Genomic DNA, 26,323 nt, shown 5'->3' with positions numbered 1-26,323 from the left:
TTGTTTTCCTGCTGTACAGGATGATGCTTGGTTTTTAATAAGATAAGATTTTAATCAATTTCATAGAACATGCACTAGAAATGTGTTTGATCATCTGAAATTCTCTTATTCAGCTTCAGAGGTCCAGAGTCCTGGAGCCAGGAGAAGTACCATGGGACACTAGAGAGGGAGCAGAAGAGGCTGTTCATGGATTTATGCCTGAAAGCAGCACTTCATGATGGAACAAATTTCTACAATGTAGTGAAGACGCTCCTTCCATTGTTTTCTGTTAAAACAGACGTAGACAACATCTTTCTTGATTTGTTTCAATATATGAAGAGCAAAGAGTTTTTAGGTGACTTTCAGGGTTTGAGGCCATTTTTCCAGTCAGCTCCTGCAGTCTGGTCCATAAACCTCTCAGAGAGAAAGACCTCCATCCTCCTGGAAGTGCTGAAACTCCAACCAGAGAAGAAACAAGTGGCGCTGACAGGCTGCTCACATGAAGAGAGTGAAGTGAGGAGTTTCCTTCAGTGTCTGCCTTATATCTCACAGCTCAGGTAAATATGTTGAATAGCTGTTTAGAATAACATTATTTGTTCATCATCGTTATTTTATTTTTTTTGTCTTCACACATATTAAAATCTAAAATTTAGCTACACTTTGCTGAAAGATAAAGATTTTGATCACAGTAGTATCACTAACTTGCCTCTTTTTTGAATCCACATTATTTCAGTGTCATTCCTCAGTTATCAGAAACTCTGGAAGAAATCAGGTTCTTTGTGAATCTGTTCTGTGCAGCAGCAGAGAGAGAACAGCAGACAGGAGAGAAGATGATGGAGCTGTTATCATCAATGTGCACATACAGAGGATTTCCTCTTAGAGAGAAATGGTGTGATTTCCTAATGGACCTCTACTCTTTCAAGAATAAAACAGGCTTGAGTGTCCTTCAATCATTACAGTCAGTTTTCCAGTCAGCTCCTGCAGTCTGGTCCATAAACCTCTCAGAGAGAAAGACCTCCATCCTCCTGGAAGTGCTGAAACTCCAACCAGAGAAGAAACAAGTGGAGCTGACAGTCTGCTCACATGAAGAGAGTGAAGTGAGGAGTTTCCTTCAGTGTCTGCCTTATATCTCACAGCTCAGGTAAATATTTTAAGGATCTGTTTTCATTAGTACTGTATTTTTCGGACCATAAGGTGCACCGCATTATAAGTTACATTAAGCGAAACAAAACAGTCAGATTAGTCAAACTTAACTCATTCTTCTTGCTTCCTCCACTTCCGTACCATTGATTCATTAATGTTGAATCCTCTCACAGCTGCTCTATTCCCTTGTTGTTGCAGTATATCTTGTATTGTGGATGGATTATCTCAGTTGTTCTCCTGACTGAAGTTTGGTCCGTTTACAGCATCCTGCGTTACGATTGCATATGTCCCTAACCATCAGGAATCCTCCCCTTAACTTATGTTGAGTGGAAAAAAGTTGACGTTCATCCTCCAGCTTCACTGTGTTTATGTTATGCTAACATAGCTGTGTCGCTAGCGATCACGTAGCACATCTTTATATACCAGCTAGCCCAACTTAAGTAACCCTACAAACGTCACTGCTGTTTAGTTTTCTGTCTTCATTTATGTTGAGCTGTACATTTTAATTTTTTCAGAAATCTCTGAGTCAGAACATGGTATATCATGTTTAGGTGGAAGCTAGCGAACTTACTTCCTGCTAACTTCTAACTCCGTTAAATTTAATAAATTCTGTTTTCATGGATGCCTGGATGCTAAACTTAATTGTTACACCTGGTAGAGCAGCTACGCTGATCATTTTATTAAATATGAAAGAATTTAGACAGTTTTTAACTCTCAGTGATGCTGCAGTGATCGTTTGACTTTGGGACCTGAAGCGGACGGAATTTTGGACCCAGATCACTCCACGAGGCTCCTGACTACAGTAGCCGTAATGCTCCAACAATCCATCAAACGGTGCGGCTTCGTAGCTTAGCAAAGTCGTACTAAAACATTTTTTGACAGATTTTTGAGTGCCATGTACCACATAAAATCAGTTTGAGATCAGTAAGCACAACCAGAATTCATACGTAAGGCCCACCGGATTATAAGGCACACTGTTGATTTTTGAGAAAATTAAAGGATTTTAAGTGCGCCTTATAGTGCGGAAAATACCTTAAGTGTATATCAAATTTTTGTGTATGTTAATAGATGTTTTTCTTCAGACTATAACATTTTTATTCTTTTACTGAAAAATATTGATTTTGAACAAAAGGGTTTGCAGTTTACTTGGGTTTTTCTTTCTCCAATCCACATTATTTCAGTGTAAGTCCACAATCTTTAGAAACTTCAGATGAAATCAGGTTCTTTGGGAATCTGTTCTGTGCAGCAGCAGAGAGAGAGCAGCAGACAGGAGAAAAGATACTGGAGCTGTTACCATCAGTGTGCACATACAGAGGATTCCGTCTTAAAGAGAAATGGTGTGATTTCTTGATGGACCTGTACGCTTATGACACTAAAACAGGCTTGAGTGTCCTTCCATCATTACAGTCAGTTTTCCAGTCAGCTCCTGCAGTCTGGTCCATAAACCTCTCAGAGAGAAAGACCTCCATCCTCCTGGAAGTGCTGAAACTCCAACCAGAGAAGAAACAAGTGAAGCTGACAGGCTGCTCACATGAAGAGAGTGAAGTGAGGAGTTTCCTTCAGTGTCTGCCTTATATCTCACAGCTCAGGTAAATACTGGTCATAATTACTATTTTTCTTTCTCTCGCTTATTTTAAGTCTTTCTGTATGTAGATTAAAAGATTACAGAGTTTAAAGAAACAATTAGTGACGTCAAATATATTTTACAAATCTATTGTGATGGTTTCAGCTTTGTTACTCAGACATCAGAACCTTCAGAAGAAACCAGGTTCTTCAGAAATCTGTTCTGTGCAGCAGCAGAGAGAGAACAGCAGACAGGAGAGAAGATACTGGAGCTGTTATCATCAGTGTGCACATATCAAACATTCATTCTTAGACAGAAATGGTGTGATTTCCTGATGGACCTGTACTCTTATGAGACTAAAACAGGCTTGAGTGTCCTTCCATCATTACAGTCAGTTTTCCAGTCAGCTCCTGCAGTCTGGTCCATAAACCTCTCAGAGAGAAAGACCTCCATCCTCCTGGAAGTGCTGAAACTCCAACCAGAGAAGAAGCATTTGCATCTGACAGGCTGCTCCCATGAAGAGAGTGAAGTTAGGAAACTGCTTCAGTGTCTGCCTTATATCTCACAGCTCAGGTAAGTACTCATCTTTTTCATTTCATTTACGTTTTCATCAGAAACTTCTTGATGCATTTCAGTGTTTCTGTTAGTAAATGAAGTATTATAGGGCATTTCTTGCATAGTTTACCTGGAAGGTCATAATGAAAAACAATAACATATTTTAAATCTTCCCAATTTCAGTTATGTGACACTTTTATCAAAACCTTCAGAAGAAATCAGGTTCTTTGGGAATCTGTTCTGTGCAGCAGCAAAGAGGCAAGAGCAGACAGGAGAGAAGATACTGGAGCTGTTATCATCAGTGTGCAGATATAAAAACTTTCCTCTGAGGGAGACATGGTGTGACTTCCTCATAGACCTTTACTATTATAGGACTAAAACAGGCTTGAGTGTCCTTCCATCATTACAGTCAGTTTTCCAGTCAGCTCCTGCAGTCTGGTTCATAAACCTCTCAGAGAGAAAGACCTCCATCCTCCTGGAAGTGCTGAAACTCCAAGCAGAGAAGAAACAAGTTGTGCTGACAGGCTGCTCACATGAAGAGAGTGAAGTGAGGAGTTTCCTTCAGTGTCTGCCTTATATCTCACAACTCAGGTAAACTGTGATCCTATTGGTGGTTTCTGATTTCAAGTGGTGAAATTGCATGATTATTGTTTATTAAATCAAACACATGTAGTAACTGAATTAGTAGGAACAGTGATTAATTATAAATATTACACTGAAGCATGACTTTAAAATACTATGAAACCACCCATTGTCTTATGGTCATCCATATCCATAGTACAGTGGTCCCTCATTCATCACGGGAGTTATGTTCTAAAAATAACCCCCGACAGGTGAAATCCGCTAAGTAGTCAGCTTTATTTTTTGCAATTATTATAGATGTTTTAAGGCTGTAAACCCCCTCACTACACACTTTATACACTTTTCTCAGACACGCATGAACATTTTCACACTTTTCTCTCTTGTTTAAACACTTTCAAGGTTCAAACCTTCGTAGAAAAATAAGTCCAGTATTATAGAATGAAACCAAAGATCAAACTCTGTTCAGGTCCAGAACATGGGAACAGAGTACAGTGCAGCACTTCAGAGTCACACTGCTAGCGATAGAAGAGTTATGCAAGTCTCACAAGCTGAACGCGTTCTGTGCTGTACAGGAGACACGGCACGAGATTTATTGACAATGGTCTACAGCCAGTCAGGACGCTGAACACAATGCGTTGTATAATAAACAAATAAATAAATAAAACCGCATTATAGCGAGAGACCACTGTAATTCAAAACCAAATTATTACCAAAATATACATGATAAAGTTTGAGAAAACTCTCTGTCTCTCACTTTCCTGGTCCCTAATTATTCTCTAGGCTTATAAAAAATTATCAACAATCTGACCACAGTGATCAAAGTGAAGAGCATAGGTATTCAGTCTGTAGAACACTGCACACAAGGGGCCAGTTCTGCATCACGTTTCAGTGATTCTTTTATTCAGTTCACAACTTGGAGCCATTCGCTCCACAGACTCCAGCTCCCACTTGTGCAGCTCTTTCAGCTGCTCACTCTTCTCTCAGTTCATCCTCTCCTCCAGACCTCTGCAGCTATTAAAAAAGGGCAAAAGCATAATCATCAGCTGTTTCTGCCAGGCTCCCCTGATGCTGTCTCATGAACCCACTACTCCACACCCTCCCCTGCAGCTGAGTCATAAACCACACGCCACATACCCCCATCGCCCAACTTAGGCCAGGGAGCCTTGCCAGGCTGTAAAGCCAGATACCAGTGGGTGATTTGGGCATTGGCATACTTCATGCAATGGAGCCACTGTAGTGGAGCGTAAGCTAAATGGAAGTGTTACAAATAGGTACAAATCGTACAGAGTGGAGAAGGCCTTTTTTTTTTTTTTTTTTTTTTTTTTTTGTTGGACAAGGGGATCTACCAGAAGCCCTTAAATCCAGTGTTGTGAAAAAGAGAGGAAAGTGCCTAACTGGTATAGGAGCTTGTTGACCTGGGCCATGGGACAAGCATCAAACTCTGACACTTTATTTACCTTGCAATAGTTGAGACAGAACTGTGTAGACCCATCTTTCTTCACCACAAGAACTACACCAAACACTGTGTTACTCTGCTATTACTCCCAGCTTTAGCATTTCACTATGGAATCAGAACGATGCCACCTTGAAACGAAACCGAAAAAAATATTGAAACCGAAAAAAAATATTGTAACTGAAATAAATGTAATGAAAAATCTTGTATTGAAACCGAAAAAAAAATTGATAGTGAAAAACAATTAATTGAAACTGTAATTTTTTTGTTCTCGCTTACAATTTTTTTTTTTCGGTTTCAAACCATTTTTCGGTTTCAATCCAATTTTCGGTTTCAATCCACTTTTCGGTTTCAAACCATTTTTCAGTTTCACTCTGCTGGCACTGTTTTGGCGTATGGGGCGCGCTGGGGGGCGGGGATTCTGACCCGCATGTATTTGCATATATTATAATGCTGACCAATGACTGGAGAAAACACTGACGACGCGGCTGCGGTCACGGACAAACTCGCACGTGTCTGTTCGGGAATGGCAGATGCAGAGAGGTCCAGCGTTTACATTACCGACTATTTCAAAGTGAAAGCCTGAGGTGTTCTTCAGTAAATTGGACTACCGGACAGGAGGACCTGAGGCCCCACCGCATTATTTTTGGTAAGTTAAATGTGTTTGTAAGCTAATCCGTAATTTAGGTCCTTAGCTAGCTACCTAAGGACCTAGCTAGCTAAAATGAGCACTCGGCTGTCGGGGAAACGTGTTTTGTAAAGTTCGTTTAGCTAACCCGTGCAGGTGAATGAATTTACCCTGACTAAAGAAATCAAGAGAAACGCACCGGGCTGCTCAGTGACTAACCACGGTTACTGTACTTTTATTATGAGTATTATACTGTAAGAGCAACGGGCTGGACTCTGCTTCTGCTCCTGTGCAGAGCTGATTATTAAATATGTGCAAACAGCAGCATGTTTTCTGTCGCTTTCCACATGTGGAAGGACATTAACGCCAACTTTTAAATTCCCCTCATTAGTCAATAGCTACGGATTAAATAGCAAAGCCCGATACTTATGTACTGAAACCAACTACTTCCGCTTGTCAGCTTAAGTTAAAATGTTACATTTTTCCTCTGATTATTTTTTTAGCTTTTTTTTTTTTTTTTTTTTTTTTACTGAGTGTGTTACAAATATTCAGGTTAAAAAACTGTCCAAATTATTTTTAATGAATTATGTTCACAAAGTCACATGTTCAGTACTCTGTACAGCTTGCATCCTTTAGGACAAATAATTTGAAACATTAATATTTCTTGTTCAATACTGAGCTGATAACACCTCTGTATGTTGTGACCAGGATGCAGCAGCAGACTGAACCTCGACTGAAACCTGCTCCATCATCTCATCTTTGCAGATGTCCATTTATAAAGCATCAACAACTCAAAGGTAAACATGATATTAGAAAATGTGTTAGTAAGGCCTTTAAAACAAATAAAAAAAATAAAAAGCTGTCGGCAGAACTGTAGGACTGAACAACTTCAGATCCCGAGTGTGTGAGGACGGAGAAGGATCAGCTCTATTTCAGATTTGAGAGATAAAGTTTATATTTCAGTTTGTGATGATTCTGTTTGTGATTACAGGAGCTGTCCTCAGATTCAGACCTCAGCACCACCCAGTGACAGCAGACAGATCATCCTATATCTTCAATCTTTGTAGTAACTCCAAAATTAACTGAAGAAAATAGTACAAAGGTTAAAGTACCACACGTGCTGTCAGTGAAAGCTGCAGCTGTTTTATTGATAAATTTAAAGACAAAAAGTCAAAAGGATTAATCACCCCTGTAACTGTGTCACTATACATCAGCATTAACAGTACCTCAGTTTGGTGTTTCAGAAAACTGCTGATCTCAGACCTGCACAACTTCTGTTTTAAACACTGAATGTAATCAGCTACATGAAGAGCACATGATGTTTTCTCTGACACAATTAAATAAAACCTGATTAAAGTCAAAGGTTGTTACTTGTATTTGAACTAAAAACTTGTGATCTGGAATTCTTTCACTGTTTTTTGACAATAGTGTGTTATTTATCATAAAGTAATTCAGAGTCATTCATACTAGAGTAACCAGTGAGCACAACATATATTTAACTTTCTACAGGACTTAAAGCTATTACTATAGCTTATAGCTATAGCTATTACTTAACTGCACTACTGTATAGTTCTGTGTAAATAATCATTCTGTACATATGATAATTTTTAATCCTACAACTGTTTATAACTTGCATAGTTCACATTTCTGTATAACTGTATATTTCAGATTTCTGTATAGTTTTTCATATTTATATCCTGTTCATAGCCTGTATATAGTTTGTACACTGTAAAAACTGTGACTAGAGGTTACTTAAAAAAGTTATGGCAACAAAGTGACACTTGAAATAATTAAGTAGATTTTAATTTCAAAAGATTTATGTAAAATGTAGAGAAAATGTTAATTAAATTCAAATAGAAAACAAAAGTAGATATTAATAGAATTAAACTGTAAACATGTGTTGGATTTAGGGACAAAATCTCAAACTGAAGGTTGAAATTGCCCAACTTTAACAAAAAAAATTATTGATATGAAATAAGTCTCTGAGAAAAATTACTTTGAATTTACTAACTATCTGGCAAAGGTTTAGTAAAAACTTCCTAAAATATCCATTACAAAGAAATGAAATTTTTTTGTTTTTTCAGTAAAACTCAAATTGGATTCAATAATTTCCAAATAAACCTTAAAAATAATGACTGAATAATAAGAGAAAATCAAATGAATTTAACGTATTTTCTGAGTAAAATGAATCAATTTCACAAAGAAAACATCAAAACAGTAATTTGTTTTATTGTGGAAAATAAAACACGGTAATTTATAATATAACATTTTTCTGCTTGTATACACTGAATTCTTATCAACAATCTCCTGATCTCCTAAATACATTCCCCTGCTGTAAATTTGTTTTACTGTCATATACAGTTTATCACACAGCTTTGTGTACAGAGCAACAGCAACATAAAGCATGAATGTAAACCCGTTTTGTAAAAAAGAAATGAATCTTTAGATTAGACTGTAATACCAACATGAACCTGAAATTTGAATATCCTTTACTGTTTCCTTTATCTCTGTTACTTATTTATGATTGACTAACAAAAACTTTTAAAAAATTGAATCACTCAATATAACTGCAGAACAAAGGTTTTTCACTCATGTACATGGAATATCAATAATGTAATCAACCTTTTATCCCAATTTGGATGTTTAACCTGAGAAAATCTAAGACACATGTAAGAGGAAGTAACATTTCTACAGCTACAGGACTGCACTTCTGTTAAATTTTAAAGTTGTTTTAAACTAATGTTTTATAGTAACATACACTATAAACAAAGAAAAGCTTCGCTAGTGATTCCTCCGATTTGTTGCCTTTCAAACAGAATATTCCTAAGAAACTTATAGGTAATAAAAAACAAACATTAAAATGAAGAGCACAAATACAGCCTGACACATTGCAGGTCATTTGGGTAAGATATGAATAAGTTGAAATTAACTTGAAAACTGAAACGATAGCTGCATCTAACAAAGACAAACCAAAGGGTTTCAGTGAGCTTACTTCCCTTTCATTCTTTCAGAGTCCTCGTTTAAGCCAATAACTTGTTCTTGAGGCTGTTCACTTTTGGTGAGAGCTTAGCACAATCCAGTTCAAGGAAAAGTTTCTGGAATACTTCCAAGGTGTATTTTAGCTCTTTGGGATAGGCAAGATCGACTGCATATGTCAATCCAACCAGCATTGCGCATGCTCTTGGAAAATTACCCAGAGCAGGCATAACTCTCACACCCTCCAGCACAATGCCAATGTCATCCTCCTCAGATACAACAGCCTTGATTTTGTAGATTTTCATCCTCTGTTCAGAAAGATCTTGTGACACAGCATCCTCATCAGCATCCTGAAACAACAAACACATGGGTTTTCTGACTGTAGTTGCACACATGAAATATTTCCTGGACACATCCTGTAGCTGAAAGACAAATAAAACGTGATAATGCCTCAAATTATTTGAAACTTGAAAAACACATACACAAACACATATGAATAACAAAAACAGAATAATGTTTCTACTTCAACACTTACACTGTACTCTTTGATCAGTTGATCAATGGACTCCCCAAGGTACACCATCAAGCACTGAATAACCAGATTTCTGGTTATGTTATTGCTAGGATTGCTTGGTGACTGAAATGAGCAAGAATTCCAAAAATTACTATCAGATAAGTGACCATTTATTAAGACAAAACTGTGAGAATTGGCAGTATTAAAAAAAACTGTTATATATCAAATCATCATCACATGGAACATTATGTGCGATAATTAGCTGATGTTAATGCACATGCCTGGGTGCTGACAGTCAACACAAAGGTATTGTCAACATTATATAGGTAGAGACAATTCCAAGTTGTATGCTTCAACAAGTTGTATGCTTGTAAGCTTCAATCTTTAAATGTGTCGTTTTAGTAAATTACATTAATTTAGTCATTTAGTTTTTTTATCTAATTCGTGTCCTTCGTGGCCTACCATATCCCAGAATTCATAGCGCGGCCCAGCCAAACTCCAGTTTCCAACAATGGCGGCCGCTACTGAGTTTTAAAATTACTCATACTAATCTTTCTGGGTCACAAAATAAACTTTTAACATATTTTCAGGCGAGAAAGTAGCTGTGTAAACATCAAATATCTGTTCGGTTTATCAAGATATCGCATATTTGCAAAAGTGCTTCGACGTTTTCGGAGACGTCTGCTACCCACCAGCTCGATAGCTAACCGGGAGCCCGAGGATTAGTGATGCGGCCGAGAACGGCACAACTCCCGGCACATTATTTTCAGATCACCGCGGACTTTCGGTGCTCGGGTTAAACGTAATATATAAGTCACTTAGACAACCTAAAAATGTTATTGTTGGGCTTTTTTCGGTGTTTTGTTTGTTCGTGAGTAAATCGGTTTGGCTGAGATTAAAGTTATTAGATTAGATTAGTTAAAATAAAACTTTATTAATCCCCCTGGAGGGTTCCTCCTTGGTTTTCACACAACTGACTAAACGTCAAACAGAAAACTGATTAAACAGAAGTACGGCTGAGTTTATTAAACTCCACCGAGACAGCGGTGACGCTAATCAGAAGGCTAGACCGTCCAATTTCACGGCCGTTTACTTCCGGCCTACCTGACCTTCTGAGGACCCGGCCCACGTAGACCGCGAAGGCCGGGTCCTCAGGAGGATGCAGCCCATGAATTTGGACACGACACCGACCAATCCTTCAAATTCGGGGGAAAGGAGGACGCATTTGTCGGCTCAAAATAAATTTCTCCTCAAAATGCAACACTTGCACCTGCAAACTTTTTTACGTGCGCTCAGAATAGTGGCACAAAAATAACGCCATAAAGTCAAGGGGCTCCGACAGCATGATGCGAAAAAACAGTTATGTCGCTGGACTGAGCCACTTTAGCTTCATTAACCACAACTGAAAACCACTGCAAAAGCTTCGAAAAACTGACTGTGGCTGACAAAATCCGGCACAAATGATTTAAACTAAATCACCCTCAACTGAGCGCAAAACCTTTTCATGAACTTTTAAACGTGGATGAAATACGTTAAAACTCATCGGAATATATCGTTGATATTTTTTAATACGGTAAAACATGTGGTTAGTTAAAGCTGTTCAGTAACACAGTCGTGAAGGCTTGGAAAGTGACCTTGTGCTAGCAGTCCACTAACTGCCATTTGTGTAAAAATACGATACTATCATTACAGTGATGATTATTAATCAACTTTTGACGTATCATACTGTTTAAAACCTTTACTCAAAACCGATATACATTATTGTTTAAACCGTGTCTTATATTCGAACAAATTAAGAAGTCTTACCTCTGACAAAATGGAGATCTCCACTCATGAAGCGCCTGTGTCCTGCACGTGGCACAAAGGATTATGGGCGGAAGTGTACAATGATTAAAATGAAAATGCTTTCATCAGTTAAATCTATTAGATTTCTTAAATATTTTTGGTACTCAAACATTTTTTTGAAATCTACTCAACAAACCATTGCTGAATTTACCCCAAACAAAAGTGTGTAAATTTAAATAACTGAACATCTCCAAATTGTTGAATTTTTCTTAGATTTGATTAAAACTACTCATACACGTTTTTACTGAGTAATAATTACTATTACTCTCCTATTAGATTCTAATTAACCCCAATCACAGTTTTTACAGTGTACTCACTACAGCCTGTACATACTTATAGTTATAGAATATTCTTAACATACTTCATACCATGTACATTGTAACATACCATAATAGACCCATTTCTGTAATATACTTACATATCTATATTATTGCTAATATATATTGTAATATATCTATATCATGGCTAAAGCACTTCTGGATGGATGCAAACTGCATTTCATTGCCCTGTACCTGTGCATGTGCAATGACAACAAAGTTGAATTCTATTCCATTATATTATGTAAAAGTCCAGACCCTCTGAGGATTATCGGAGTACTTCTAACATTACACAAAGCAAAGGTCTCCATCAGTGTTCATGAAATGCTGGGTTTATCCTTCTTGTGAGGGAGCTGCTGGTGAAGATCACGAGCCCTGCTTGATCCTGGCGATGAGTTTCAGTCTTCCTGGTGTTTCTGAAATGATGCTTCTCACTGTGGGTCAACAGAACTTCTGGCACAGGACAGCTGTAATGAAAGAAATTGAAGAAGTTTTGGAAAAAAAAAAAAAAAATCTTGGAAATGCCCTAAATGTGAGAAGCAGATTTTGTATTTACTTTTCTTTTGCCACTCAAGATAACAAAGTATAATTTTCACCATACAATTACTAACCTTGTCATCTTCTGCACTGTCTGTTTTGGGCTCTGGGCTTGTCCTTCCCAGCGCTCATGAGACTGCTTTGCTGCACTGTGGTATGAGGTGCTAACCTGTTGACAGTGTTGGGAAGGTTAATTTTAAAATGTATTCCACCAAAGATTATAGAAGTCATGTATTCTGAATACTTTACAACTACATGAATGTACTATTGCTGTGTGATTTATTACTATTACTGAAGGCTACTCGCCATACCAATACCAACTAGATGTTAAAATCTTAATATAAATGAGTAACAGTAGGTGGACATTAGGTAAGGCTGCACTTTTTGCAGCGATCTCGTGTAGAAAACTATTCAGCGCGTATATAAAACAGGTCAGCGGCTCTGAACCGTAGTAAAGGGACCTCTGGCTAATACGTCCGGTTCGTGTTGGGCTCGTAGCTGAAAACTAGCTTTACTTTGTTGTCTGGGTCAAGTTTGCTAGCGAGAGACAGAGAGAGGCGTTGAAAGGCTGCTTATTGTTTCGGAGGAAAACACGAACACATTGTACAGTCGAGTCTTAATAGCTTACTTACAACTGGGTTCGTCAGGCACTCTTTTTGGCTTTAGTGGTTATTATTATATTTACATGCTTCCAGCTCCCGTTTCTGCTCCGTGACAGCTCGTACTTCCTCGCTCACAGACACATAACGTGTATGGCAGTCCATTCTCCCTGCAGCACGGACTACACTGCCCATGATGCTACATTGTTTAGGGCGATGCCTGTAACACTCTGCTATTGGCTTCATATTAAATAATTTTTGTATAATAATTTTTAGAGGCTCTTATTGCGTGTTTTGTTTGGGTTTCCACCGGCGTGGAATTACCAAAAATAGAGAGACCGTAGCCTAACATATGAAACAGGAAAATACCGCCATGTAATCCATTTATTTCAACAAACTAACTGTATTTTCAATATCACCTATTGAACAGTAACTGTAACGGATACATTTACTCATATTTTGTATTTTAAATACGTAACGCATGTATTATGTTACTGCCCAACACTGCCTGTTGAGATCCTGAGATCCACTCCTAGAACACCGGCCTCAAACTCCTGAAGAGACACGGGTGTTCCTAAATTTAGCAAATATTAGCTTCAGGCTAGCTTGCTACGACGAATAGGCTAATACCAGCTGATAGGTTTGTAGCTTGTACCTATCCGCTGGAACGTTGAAGGCAATATAATTACACTGCAAAGCAAGACACAAGCAGGCTGGTTTACTCATGCATGAGGGAAATCTGGCTGGGGCCAAGTGTCGTCCCACCACCTAGCCTCCGTCAGACTCTCAGCCAGGCTCCCCATAGCACTCCTTTTATTGTGGTTACATGAATATGCATAGGGTCATTAACATATAACATCTTACATAGGTATACATGTGAACAAAGAATACTGTGTGTGTGTGTGTGTGTGTGTGTGTGTGTGTGTGTGGTCCAGATGTGACCCTGTGAAGACTCCCCAAAGCTGGTGCCAGGAGTCTAGCGGTCCATCTGAACAAAAGGCTCTTATACTTAAACAGATATACTTGTGTTTGCTATACCATATATCAGCAAGAGAAGATACGACCTCTCCTAGGAGGTGTGTGATCTATGCCAGAACACTCTGTAGAGGGAGTGAACGCCCTCCCCCTTCATGCTACTCAGAGCTGTTACAGACCTCCTAGGATGAGACATTCTTTCAATCTACAAATGATTATACACTTCTAAGCATATGTGGGTAAATGTTTCTAAGCATAAATGACAATCAACAATACAAATCTAACACCAGCATTTTACCACAACTTCACCAGATGTAGCTAAAAAAAACTAAACTAATGTCCAGCCCAGTGGGACAGCAAGAAAAGATGACAAAAAATGATTACTTACTTGCGGTTTGGAGGTTCAAGCTGAAATTGAAGCAGCCATTGAAAGACGGTGTGAAAAGAAAACTATTTAGAAGATAAAGAAACACACACAACTCAGATATCTATTTTTTACATGTGCATGGGCAGTCAACGGTCCGATCTGCTTTGCACTAATGTGCACAACAGATGAGACACAGAAAAGCTTCCAGAACGTCGTTTATTTATACTGAAAAGCAAGTCTCCACAGCAGTAGGAGTGTCATGTATGGAACTGATAATTTTTCCTTAAAAGGAAAAAGAGACCGTTAGCTTGCCTGTTAACAAAGGAGGTATTATGTATAGAAAATGCAGGCATTTTCCATAAAAGGAGAAAAGTAGAGGGAGAGCGCCAGTCTGTCTGTTTAAAACCGGATGTCACCACATTCCTTTTGCACATATGGCTTCAATCTATCTCTCCCTTTGTTGGCTCCAATCCACAACCTCTTCTTCCTTTAATAAAGCTACAACTAAGCATAAAAACAAAATTAAAAATCTTTCATCAGACGGGAAGAGAGAAAGATGGCAGCTTGGTCAGCACTAGTGGCCTCTATAATGTATGCAAATACATGCGGGCCGGAACCCCCCCCCCCCAGCGCGCCCCCGGACGCCAAAACAGTGCCAGCAGATTGAAACTGAAAAATGGTTTGAAACCGAAAAAAAATGGATTGAAACCGAAAAATGGATTGAAACCGAAAAAAAAAAAATTGTAAGCGAAAACAAAAAAATTACAGTTTCAATTAATTGTTTTTCACTATCAATTTTTTTTTCGGTTTCAATACAAGATTTTTCAGTACATTTATTTCAGTTACAATATTTTTTTTCAGTTTCAATATTTTTTTCAGTTTCGTTTCAAGGTGGCATCGTTCTGATTCCATATTTCACCCAATTCCCTCTTAACAACTCACCTTTTATGTTCAGACAGTCTATTTGGCCATGAACACACCATCACGCCTGGCAGTGTTTCAACATGGTGTTCTGTTAGATTGGTATGGCTGGGCAGGGGGGAGAAAAAATCTACGAAAGCTGTTTCATTGCAGCAACATCCCCTTTCTGGGCCTGTGTGAGATGGTTATAACAATAGAGAGAAGATGGAATGGTGAAATTTTAACTTATCTCTCTCCTTCACAAGGCTCACCAGAGAAGCGCTTTCAGCCTCGCTCCATGCTTTTAGGACGTTGAGGTGATATATTTGTGTGACTCCACCCCTGTCTGATTATACCATTTCATATTTGTAGTCCCCCACTCGCGTGTGACTACAAACGGTCCTTGCCACTTAGTGAGTAATTTTGAGTTGGAAGAAGGGAGTAATACCAGCACTTCATCGCCTGATGAAAATTGCCTGACTTTAGCTCCTCTGTTGTACAGGCACTGCTGATGTTGAATTGAATTGAATTGAATTGAATGAATGCTTTATTGGCCATATGCAGGTTGCCCCACAGAGGAATAGGACCCCCCCCCCCCCCCCCCCGACTTACACACACAACAAAGACATCACATGGGAATACAGTTGGAGATCGGCAGCGTTACAGAAAAAAAAAACACTGAAAAAGTACACAACAATGGGAAAAGTACAAGAGGAAAAAAAGAGACCTCTTCTCACGCTGGGCACCTATGGGAGGACAGCATGAGAGCAGGAAACAAAAAAAACTCCTCTGGACAGAAAGCAGATAAATGTCCACATCACAACATTGGAGCACGTGACAAGCCACAGGGGTTGGATAGGGGGGTGGGGGGTAATCCGAAGGAACACAGCAGTCGCCCTACACAGCGCTACCATTCCAGCGCGGCACACAGACCCGCCGTCTTCCCCCACAGGAAACAAGCATCGAAGGCGTTTGGAAAGGGAGGGGGATGAGTGCGTGCTTATCAGTGTAAGTGTATGTGTGTGTGTGTCCAGAGTTCAGCTGAGACAGTGTCCTTCGCTCTATCAGGCTAAGTAAACAGTCTGCCAGCCAACCCAGGTGGCCTTGCATGGGATGGGAAGAATAGTCATCACACAGTCGTTATCAGGGAGTTGTTTTGGTGGGCTCCAGCCTTGGGCCTGAGCAGCTGGCGCTGTGGTGTCCATATGTTGAATATTGTTGATTTCTCCTTTATGCGAGCAGCTCCGAATTTAGCACTCTGACACTGGTCTCTCGATCTCCCGTTGGAGAGCTGCGAGCCTCCCCATGATGGTATCAAACTTCTGTTCCGTGGTGTTGTCATTCTTTTGATTCTGAGACCCCACAACTGCAGTGAGCCGTTCTGCGATGTGATCCAACTTTCGCTCAAGGGTGTCATTTTGAGCAGGCCCCTCTCTGATGTATCCCATCATACGCTCAATGTTGATATTTTGAGTTTTCACGGCAGCCGTAAGCGTCTCCAAGGTGTTAACCATGCTGCGTTCGTTGTGAGAGGTCACGCCTCGTCCCATCGCTTCAATTCCAGCGGTCAGCCTTGGGGGGGTTTGAACAGCTGGTTCCGCTCTCTTATTTCTCCGATAAGTCAGGGCCAAGCCAGCTCTGATCAGCAAGAACCCTGTTATCATGGTTCCGAATAGGTAGATATCCTCAGCGTCCTCGATCGACAGTCCCGCCAGGCACAAGATCCTCCAGGTCTGCCACCCATCCATCATGTATCCGGCAGGGAAAGTCCCTCCAGGGCACTCGGGCTCTCCCGAGCCCAGATTCCTTGTTGAGAAAAGGGTGTCAATAGCATTCAGAGAACAGTTAATCAAATCCATAATTCTCTTTTAGGTTTTAGAGAACGGCAGTGAGAGACTGTTCGAGGGAAAGTAATACACACGAGACAAGACAAGGACACAAGAGGCTAAGCAGGGAAGATAAGGGGAAGGAGGAGAGGAGAAAAAGTGCAACCGCCTTCGCCAAGAGCCAAGAGAAGAAGGGCCTGGAGTAGATTTTCCTGCGATAACCTCCCCAACATGTGCAGTTTTGTTCTTTGCTTGGATCTTCCTCCCAGTATTCTATAATTAGGTCCAGCACCCCCTGTGGCTTCCTGCCAAACAGTAACTCAGAGGGAGAAAATCCTGTAGAGGCTTGGGGCACCTCCCACACTGCAAACAACAGAGGATCTAACCAGCGATGTAAATTGTGTTCTTCCTCGTGAACAAACGTATGAATCATGGACTTTAAAGTCTGATTCAGCTGCTCCACCTGCCCATCAGTCTGAGGGTGGTAGATGCTGGTCTGAACAGATTAAATGCCCAATAATTCGTACAGCTCCTTTATTGTGCGAAACAAATGCCTTGGTCAGTCAGTATCTCCTTTGGGATACTGACTCAGGAGATGACCTGAAACGGTGCCTGCCCCACACTCTTTGCAGAAATGGTGCCCAGCAGCACTACTTTGGGACCAGGAAACAGAGTTGCAGTCTTACACGCCTCTCTGCAGCTTCTCTCCTCCTGTTACCCCCCCAAAAACCCATCTCCATTGAGACTGTGTCAGCTCCCAAACAGACAAAAAACAAACTAAAAACCAGCAACAAACAACTTAAACATAAAAAAATCACAAAGAAAGAACAATACAGTATCCACATCTGAACCAAAGAGTAATTCAGTGAAATGTGGATTATTAAATATTAGGTCTCTCTCCTCCAAGTCCCTGTTAGTACATGACTTAATAATTGATCAACAAATCGATTTACTCTGCCTTACAGAAACCTGGTTGCAGCAGGATGATTGTGTTAGTTTAAATGAATCAACACCCCCGAGTCATTCTAACTACCAGAAATCTCGAAGCACAGGCCGAGGGGGCGGTGTGGCAGCAATTTTTCACACCAGCCTATTAATCAATGAAAGACCAAGACAGACTTTTAATTCATTTGAAAGCCTGATGCTTAGCCTTATCCACCCCAGCTGTAAAACTCAGAAACCAGTCTTACTTGTTATCATCTATCGCCCACCTGGGCCTTACACAGAGTTTCTGTCTGATTTCGCAGACTTTTTATCTGATTTAGTGCTCAGCTCAGATAAAATAATTATTGTGGGTGATTTTAACATCCATGTAGATGCTAAAAATGACAGCCTCAACATGGCATTTAATCTGTTATTAGACTCAATTGGTTTCTCTCAAAATGTAAAAGAACCCACCCACCACTTTAATCACACTCTAGATCTTGTTTTAACATATGGCATAGAAACTGAACATTTAACAGTGTTTCCTGAAAACCCTCTCCTGTCTGATCATTTCCTGATAACATTTACATTTACAATAATTGATTACACAGCGGTGGAGAGTAGACTTTATCACAGTCGATGTGATAGCGTTGTAACTAAGTTTAAGAATATAATCCACCCACTGTTATCATCTTCAATGGCCTGTACCAACACAGAGCAGAGTAGCTATCTGAACGCTACTCCAACAGAGGTCGATCATCTTGTTAATGTTGAATTAACAAGAATTTACAGACCCTTTGTCTCCTAGAGGGTAAATTAAAATAACAGATTGCGAAGTATTTATACTTTGTTTGCTAGAATCCTAAATTATTTTTTTAATTATTTCAGTGTTGTGCCTGGATTATCAGGACCCTCAGAAGAAACCAGATTCTTTGTGAATCTGTTCTGTGCAGCAGCAGAGAGAGAACAGCAGACCGGAGAGAAGATACTGGAGCTGTTATCATCAGTGTGCACATACAGAGGATTTACAGTTAATGAAATATGGTGTGATTTCCTGCTGGATCTGTACTCTCATGTGAAGGACTGTGAGATTAAAACAGGCTTGAGTGTCCTTCCATCATTACAGTCAGTTTTCCAGTCAGCTCCTGCAGTCTGGTCCATAAACCTCTCAGAGAGAAAGACCTCCATCATCCTGGAAGTGCTGAAACTCCAACCAGAGAAGAAACAAGTGGAGCTGACAGGCTGCTCACATGAAGAGAGTGAAGTGAGGAGTTTCCTTCAGTGTCTGCCTTATATCTCACAGCTCAGGTATATACTGGTCATATTTATTATTTCTGTTTCTTTCACTTATTTTGGGCCTTTCTGCATGCAGATACAGACAATAAAGAGTTCAATGAAATAATCATGTGAAGTCACAAATTGAAAAAAATATCTCTTGTAATTATTTCAGTTTTGTGCCTCTGTCATCTCAACATTTGGAGACAATCAGATTCATAGTGAATCTGTTCTGTGCAGCAGCAGAGAGAGAACAACAGATGGGAGAGAAGATACTGGAGCTGTTATCATCAGTGTGCACATACAGAGGATTTCCAGTTAATGAAATATGCTGTGATTTCCTGTTGGATCTGTACTCTCATGTGAAGGAATGTGAGACTCAAACAGGCTTGAGTGTCCTTCCATCATTACAGTCAGTTTTCCAGTCAGCTCCTGCAGTCTGGTCCATAAACCTCTCAGAGAGAAAGACCTCCATCCTCCGGGAAGTGCTGAAACTCCAACCAGAGAAGAAACAAGTGGAGCTGACAGGCTGCTCACATGAAGAGAGTGAAGTGAGGAGTTTCCTGAAATGTCTGCCTTATATCTCACAGCTCAGGTAAACTGTTGCCCCCCGGACCTGCCTCACTTTTCTTCTACTCTCTACTCTAGTCTACTGTAATGTAAATACTCTTTCTTACGAATTCAATTCAATAGTTTATGCAGCAACATTGTCATCTTTGTGATTATGATTGCAGCATCATTTCTCAGTTATCGGAACCTTCAGAAGAAACCAGGTTCTTTGGAAATCTGTTCTGTGCAGCAGCAGAGAGAGAACAACAGACAGGAGAGAAGATACTGGAGCTGTTATTATCAGTGTGCACATACAGAGGATTTCCTATTAACTTGAAATGGTGTGATTTCCTGCTGGATCTGTACTCCCATGTGAAGGACTTGGAGACTAAAACAGGCTTGAGTGTCCTTCCATCATTACAGTCAGTTTTCCAGTCAGCTCCTGCAGTCTGGTCCATAAACCTCTCAGAGAGAAAGACCTCCATCCTCCTGGAAGTGCTGAAACTCCAACCAGAGAAGAAACAAGTGGAGCTGACAGACTGCTCACATGAAGAGAGTGAAGTGAGGAGTTTCCTGCAATGTCTGCCTTATATCTCACAGCTCAGGTATGCTCTTGTTTTTTTCTAGCTTTTAAAGAAAATATTTCTGGTTCCTTATGTGTAACTTCATATTTTGTAAGACTACCTAGATGCAGATTGTTTTCTCATAATATAAATTATACAATTCAAAAATGGTATTTCCATTTTATAACACCAATATCACCTTTGTGCTTCTAATTTCAGTGTCATTTATCAGTTATTAGAACCTTCAGAAGAAATCAGGTTCTTTGGGACTCTGTGCTTTGCAGCAGCAGAAAGAGAACAGCAGACAGGAGAGAAGATACTGGAGCTGTTATCATCAGTGTCCACATATAGAGGAGTCTCTCTTAAAGAGAAATGGTGTGATTTCTTGATGGACCTGTATGCTTATGACACTAAAACATGCCTGAGTGTCCTTCCATCATTACACTCAGTTTTCCAGTCAGCTCCTGCAGTCTGGTCCATAAACCTCTCAGAGAGAAAGACCTCCATCCTCCTGGAAGTGCTGAAACTCCAACCAGAGAAGAAACATCTGAAGTTGACAGGCTGGCCGGGTAAAGAGAGTGAAGTTATGAGTTTCCTTCAGTGTCTGCCTTATGTCTCAGATCTCAGGTAAATGTGTTTTATGTCACATTTTTAACTGTTCATATGTAGTCTTGTGATGTAAAATTAGCCAAAACTAATCTCAGTAGGTTACATTAATTCTGATATCACTTTACTCAGTGTTCCTTTACATCTTACATACGCCATTGTTTTCAAGGTAAAATAAAATTGTCAGTTTGACCTGTAGATTAGTAATTAATTTTTTTTCTTCTCCATGCAGAGTACTTAATTCTATATTAGCTAAAATTTTGGGGGCAGGGAATTAACAGAGTACTGCTTATATTTCCTATTTGGATGGAAAATGGAGTCACCCCCTTCTCAACATTAGAAAGAATGCAGGTTTAAGGCATTTCTTCATTCGCTTCAGTTTATACAGCTGGATGCTACATCTGTTTTTTATACTGCCCAAGGTGGAGATTTTATTACTATAGTTCTCAGAACCAGTAATGTAACAGGCCTATTTTGTCATTTTCTCTTCTACAGCTTTTTAACATGTCTCATAGATAAACCAGGATTTTACTCCACTAAATATTCAGTTGTAGCGTTGTGTCTTTGATAATGTAAATCTCTCTGTTTGCTTTTGACATAATGGAAAACTGTTCAACTTTCCTTCCAGTTTCTCATCTTCATTTTTACTCCCAAGTCAAACCAAGTTTATGTGGAAAGATGGAGAGACAGAGAAGCAGCCAGGAGATAAGATACTGGAGCTCTTATCATCAGTGTGCCGATATCATACATTCCCTTTTAATGACAGATCCTTAGCTAATGATGATGATAATGGGGAATATCAGTGTGACTTCCTGCTGGATCTGTACACCTACGTGAAGGACTATGAGACTAAAACAGGCTTGAGTGTCCTTCAATCATTACAGTCAGTTTTCCAGTCAGCTCCTGCAGTCTGGTCCATAAACCTCTCAGAGAGAAAGACCTCCATCCTCCTGGAAGTGCTGAAACTCCAACCCGAGAAGAAACAAGTGGAGCTGACAGGCTGCTCACATGAAGAGAGTGAAGTGAGGAGTTTCCTGCAGTGTCTGCCTTATATCTCACAGCTCAGGTAAATGAACTATGCTTTCCATGATTAAGTCTACATGCAAAAATATTTGTGCTGGAATAAGTTATAGGAATATTTTGAATACTTAAAGGACGATGTGAAATCCGAAACTCAACATACATAAACACACAGACACAATGGGCACAAAGGGGTAGTGGGTAACAAGAAACAACTAAAAACCAATCAAGACAACAAAACCAGGAAAGTCAAAATTAGACAAAATTAGGCACAAGACACAGAAGACAAGCAGCTACCAAAATAAAGAATTAGCCCAACACACTCAAATTTGACACAGAAAGGCATGGGGGATTGGAAAAAGCAAAGCAAGACAAATGCAGAAATGGAGCAGATTAGTCAATGCACAGACATAAGAAATGATGGTGCTCATGGGCTAAATAAAATCTTCCTGGGTGTTGGCTGAAATGTTCTTGGGGTTCTTGTACTGATTATCCTACAGAGGGAGCATGTGTGTATATGACAGTATCATAAGTATAAACCTTTCTACATTCATTCATAAAAATTAAGAATAAAAAAAAGTCCCAAAGCTAAACTCTCTGGGACACCTATCCATAGACACACTGAGTTTTATTTACAAGATAATTTCTGAACAACACCAAAACCAGCATTAACACGTTTTTCTCATCAGCAATTCATAATCCACTGAATCAATAGCCTTAGAGAGGTCCACAAATTAGGCAGCACAATGCTGTTTTCTGATCAGGACACTTTTGAGATCAATTATCACAGCTGTGGCAGCAGTAATGGTACTGTTCCCAGTTTCAAAACTAAACTGAAAATCACTCATGATATTTTTGCATAATAACATTTTGAACTGCAAATTTGCCTTGATTAGGATTGAGATTAGACAATAATAATTCAACAGCCATAGATCTCCACTTTAAAATAAAGGGAGACCATAGTTAAGGTATATATAAAACTGGACTGAAGACACTTTGTCACAGTCTGCGGGGGCAGAACGTGTAGAGTGTGTGTGGGGAACCCAGGTGTGGACACAGGCGAGGAGACGGAATAAATTCAAACAAAAGGCGAGCCTTTGTTTCAGGCTGATACACGTGAAACAAATCAAAGCGAGAAACAAACTAGACTGTGAAACTATGACTTAAAAAAGAAACATATGAATAAACTATGACACTGTGACTAGACTATGAACTAACTACAGTGGGGCAAAAAAGTATTTAGTCAGCCACCGATTGTGCAAGTTCCCCCACCTAAAATGATGACAGAGGTCAGTAATTTGCACCAGAGGTACACTTCAACTGTGAGAGACAGAATGTGAAAAAAAAATCCATGAATCCACATGGTAGGATTTGTAAAGAATTTATTCGTATATATATACATGGAACGCCATAACCAAGTGGCATAGTGTACAGGAACATCTGTGCCGAGTATAACCTGGAAGTCCCGAGGTCAAAATGGGAGATGCCCCCAAGGGTGGTGGAGAATGACCGAGCTAAGATCCTGTGGGACTTCCAGATACAGACGGACAAAATGGTGGTGGCTAACCAACCGGACATAGTGGTGGTAGACAAACAGAAGAAGACGGCCGTAGTGATCGATGTAGCGGTTCCGAATGACAGCAATATCAGGAAGAAGGAACACGAGAAGCTGGAGAAATACCAAGGGCTCAGAGAAGAGCTCGAGAGGATGTGGAGGGTGATGGTAACGGTGGTCCCCGTGGTAATCGGAGCACTAGGTGCGGTGACTCCCAAGCTAGGCGAGTGGCTCCAGCAGATCCCGGGAACCACATCGGAGATCTCTGTCCAGAAGAGCGCAGTCCTGGGAACAGCTAAGATACTGCGCAGGACCCTCAAGCTCCCAGGCCTCTGGTAGAGGACCTGAGCTTGAAGGATAAACCGCCCGCAGGGGCGTGCTGGGTGTTTTTTATATAATACTGGAAGAGCATATGGGAGAAGGACGTAACCCATAACGACAATGCTCAGTGGCTAGTGGATCTGAGGGCAGACCATAGCGACCTCCCTGAACAGGGTCCAGTAACCATCACAGTGGCAGATATCCAAGAAAGGGTCTCCAGTATGAAGAGTTGGACAGCACCAGGGCCCGACAAGCACAAATGAACCAGATGCTAGTTAACGAGAGACACCCGGAATGGCTAACTGAAGGTCGAACGGTCCTGATCCCCAAGGACCCCAAGAAGGGACCGGTCCCATCCAACTACCGACCAATAACCTGCCTCAGTACTACATGGAAGCTCCTGTCAGGCATCATATCGGCTAAGATGAACAGGCACATGGGTCAATACATGAATGGGGCACAGAAAGGGATTGGCAAGAATACCAGAGGCGCAAAACACCAGCTACTGGTAGACAGAACAGTCAGCCGAGACTGCAAGACCAGACTGACCAACCTGTGCACTGCCTGGATTGATTACAAGAAGGCCTATGACTCAATGCCCCACAGCTGGATACTGGAATGCCTAGAATTGTACAAGATCAACAGGACCCTAAGAACCTTCATCAGGAACTCAATGGAGATGTGGCGTACAACACTAGAGGCCAACTCCAAGCCCATAGAATAAGTCACCATCAAGTGCGGGATCTACCAAGGAGATGCTCTGTCCCCACTGCTGTTCTGCATAGGCCTGAACCCCCTCAGTGAGATCATTAACAAGACTGGCTACAGATACCGACTACGGAACGGAGCAGTTGTCAGCCACCTCCTGTACATGGATGACATCAAGCTGTATGCCAAGAGTGAACGAGACATCGATTCACTGATCCACACTACCAGGCTATACAGCAATGACATTGGAATGTCGTTCGGACTGGAGAAGTGTAGTCGGATGGTAACAAAGAGAGGGAAGGTAGTCAGAACTGAGGGGATTGAACTACCAGAAGGCAACATTGCAGACATAGAGGACAGTTACAAGTACCTGGGGATCCCGCAGGCAAATGGGAACCATGAAGAGGCCGCTAGAAAGGCTGCAACCACCAAGTACCTGCAGAGGGTCAGGCAAGTCCTGAGGAGTCAGCTGAACGGTAAGAACAAGATCCGGGCCATCAACACCTACGCCCTGCCCATGATCAGGTACCCTGCTGGGGTAATAGGCTGGCCAAAGGAGGAGATAGAAGCCACTGACATAAAGACAAGAAAGCTCCTTACCATGCATGGAGGGTTTCACCCCAAGTCCAGCACCCTGAGGCTGTACGCTAAGCGGAAGGAAGGGGGCCGGGGACTGGTGAGTGTCAGCACCACAGTCCAGGATGAGACAACGAACATCCAAGAACCCCAACTGAACAAGTGCTCAGTGAATACCTCAGGCAGCAGAAACCCAAGAAAGAGGAGGGAGACGAGGAACCATCATGGAAGGACAGAGCCCTGCACGGTATGTACCACCGGCCGATAGAGGAGGTGGCTGATATCCAGAAATCCTACCAGTGGCTGGACAAAGCTGGACTGAAAGACAGCACAGAGGCACTAATCATGGAAGCACAAGAACAAGCTCTGAGTACAAGATCCATAGAGGCTGGGGTCTATCACACCAGGCAAGACCCCAGGTGCAGGCTGTGTAAAGATGCCCCAGAGACAATCCAGCACATAACAGCAGGGTGCAAGATGCTAGCAGGCAAGGCATACATGGAACGCCATAACCAAGTGGCTGGCATAGTGTACAGGAACATCTGTGCCGAGTATAACCTGGAAGTCCCGAGGTCAAAATGGGAGATGCCCCCAAGGGTGGTGGAGAATGACCGAGCTAAGATCCTGTGGGACTTCCAGATACAGACGGACAAAATGGCGGTGGCTAACCAACCGGACATAGTGGTGGTAGACAAACAGAAGAAGACGGTCGTAGTGATCAATGTAGCGGTTCCGAATGACAGCAATATCAGGAAGAAGGAACGCGAGAAGCTGGAGAAATACCAAGGGCTCAGAGAAGAGCTCGAGAGGATGTGGAGGGTGAAGGTAACGGTGGTCCCCGTGGTAATCGGAGCACTAGGTGCGGTGACTCCCAAGCTAGGCGAGTGGCTCCAGCAGATCCCGGGAATAACATCGGAGATCTCTGTCCAGAAGAGCGCAGTCCTGGGAACAGCTAAGCTACTGCGCAGGACCCTCAAGCTCCCAGGCCTCTGGTAGAGGACCCGAGCTTGAAGGATAAACCACCCGCAGGGGCGTGCTGGGTGTTTTTATATATATATATATATATATATATATATATATATATATATATATATATAATTAGTGTCAAAAAATGGAGAGACATAATTCCTTTCAAGCTACCAATTACAGAAACATGAAGTGCTTGTTGCTGAGCTTGTTAACATTGTCTTTCATTTAATCTGAGCCAACTACAAAATATTCAGGGAGACAGAAAGCAACATGAATACAGGGAGTGCAGAATCATTAGGCAAGTTGTATTTTTGAGGAATAATTTTATTATTGAACAACAACCATGTTCTCAATGAACGCAAAAAACATTAATATCAAAGCTGATTGTTTTTTGAAGTAGTTTTTAGTTTGTTTTTATTTTTAGCTATTTTAGGGGGGTATCTTTGTGTGCAGGTGAATATTACTGTGCATAATTATTAGGCAACTTAACAAAAAAC

General features: G+C 40.8%; 1 protein-coding gene and 1 long non-coding RNA gene across 2 annotated transcripts in view; both read left to right on the top strand.

The window, feature by feature from the left end:
* The first annotated feature begins 2,682 nt into the window (after positions 1-2,682).
* LOC120746024 overlaps positions 2,683-26,323 on the top strand; it is an 88,044-nt gene continuing 64,403 nt past the window's right edge. Inside the window, exons 1-3 of the mRNA XM_040051243.1 lie at positions 2,683-2,711; positions 2,852-3,259; positions 3,425-3,832. Of these exons, the coding sequence (XP_039907177.1) occupies positions 3,021-3,259; positions 3,425-3,832 (647 nt within the window). The 5' untranslated portion in view covers positions 2,683-2,711; positions 2,852-3,020. The remainder of the gene's footprint in view (positions 2,712-2,851; positions 3,260-3,424; positions 3,833-26,323) is intronic.
* On the top strand, positions 5,667-6,991 carry LOC120746027. Its single transcript, XR_005698761.1, has 2 exons — positions 5,667-6,701; positions 6,896-6,991. It is a non-coding gene; the product is annotated as an uncharacterized LOC120746027 (long non-coding RNA).

This window comes from Simochromis diagramma, unplaced genomic scaffold (assembly GCF_900408965.1).
Source record: "Simochromis diagramma unplaced genomic scaffold, fSimDia1.1 OVJJ01000107.1, whole genome shotgun sequence".
NCBI lineage: Eukaryota > Metazoa > Chordata > Actinopteri > Cichliformes > Cichlidae > Simochromis > Simochromis diagramma.
Note: the sequence above shows the minus strand (reverse complement) of the source record. Positions and strands in the feature narration are given on the sequence as shown.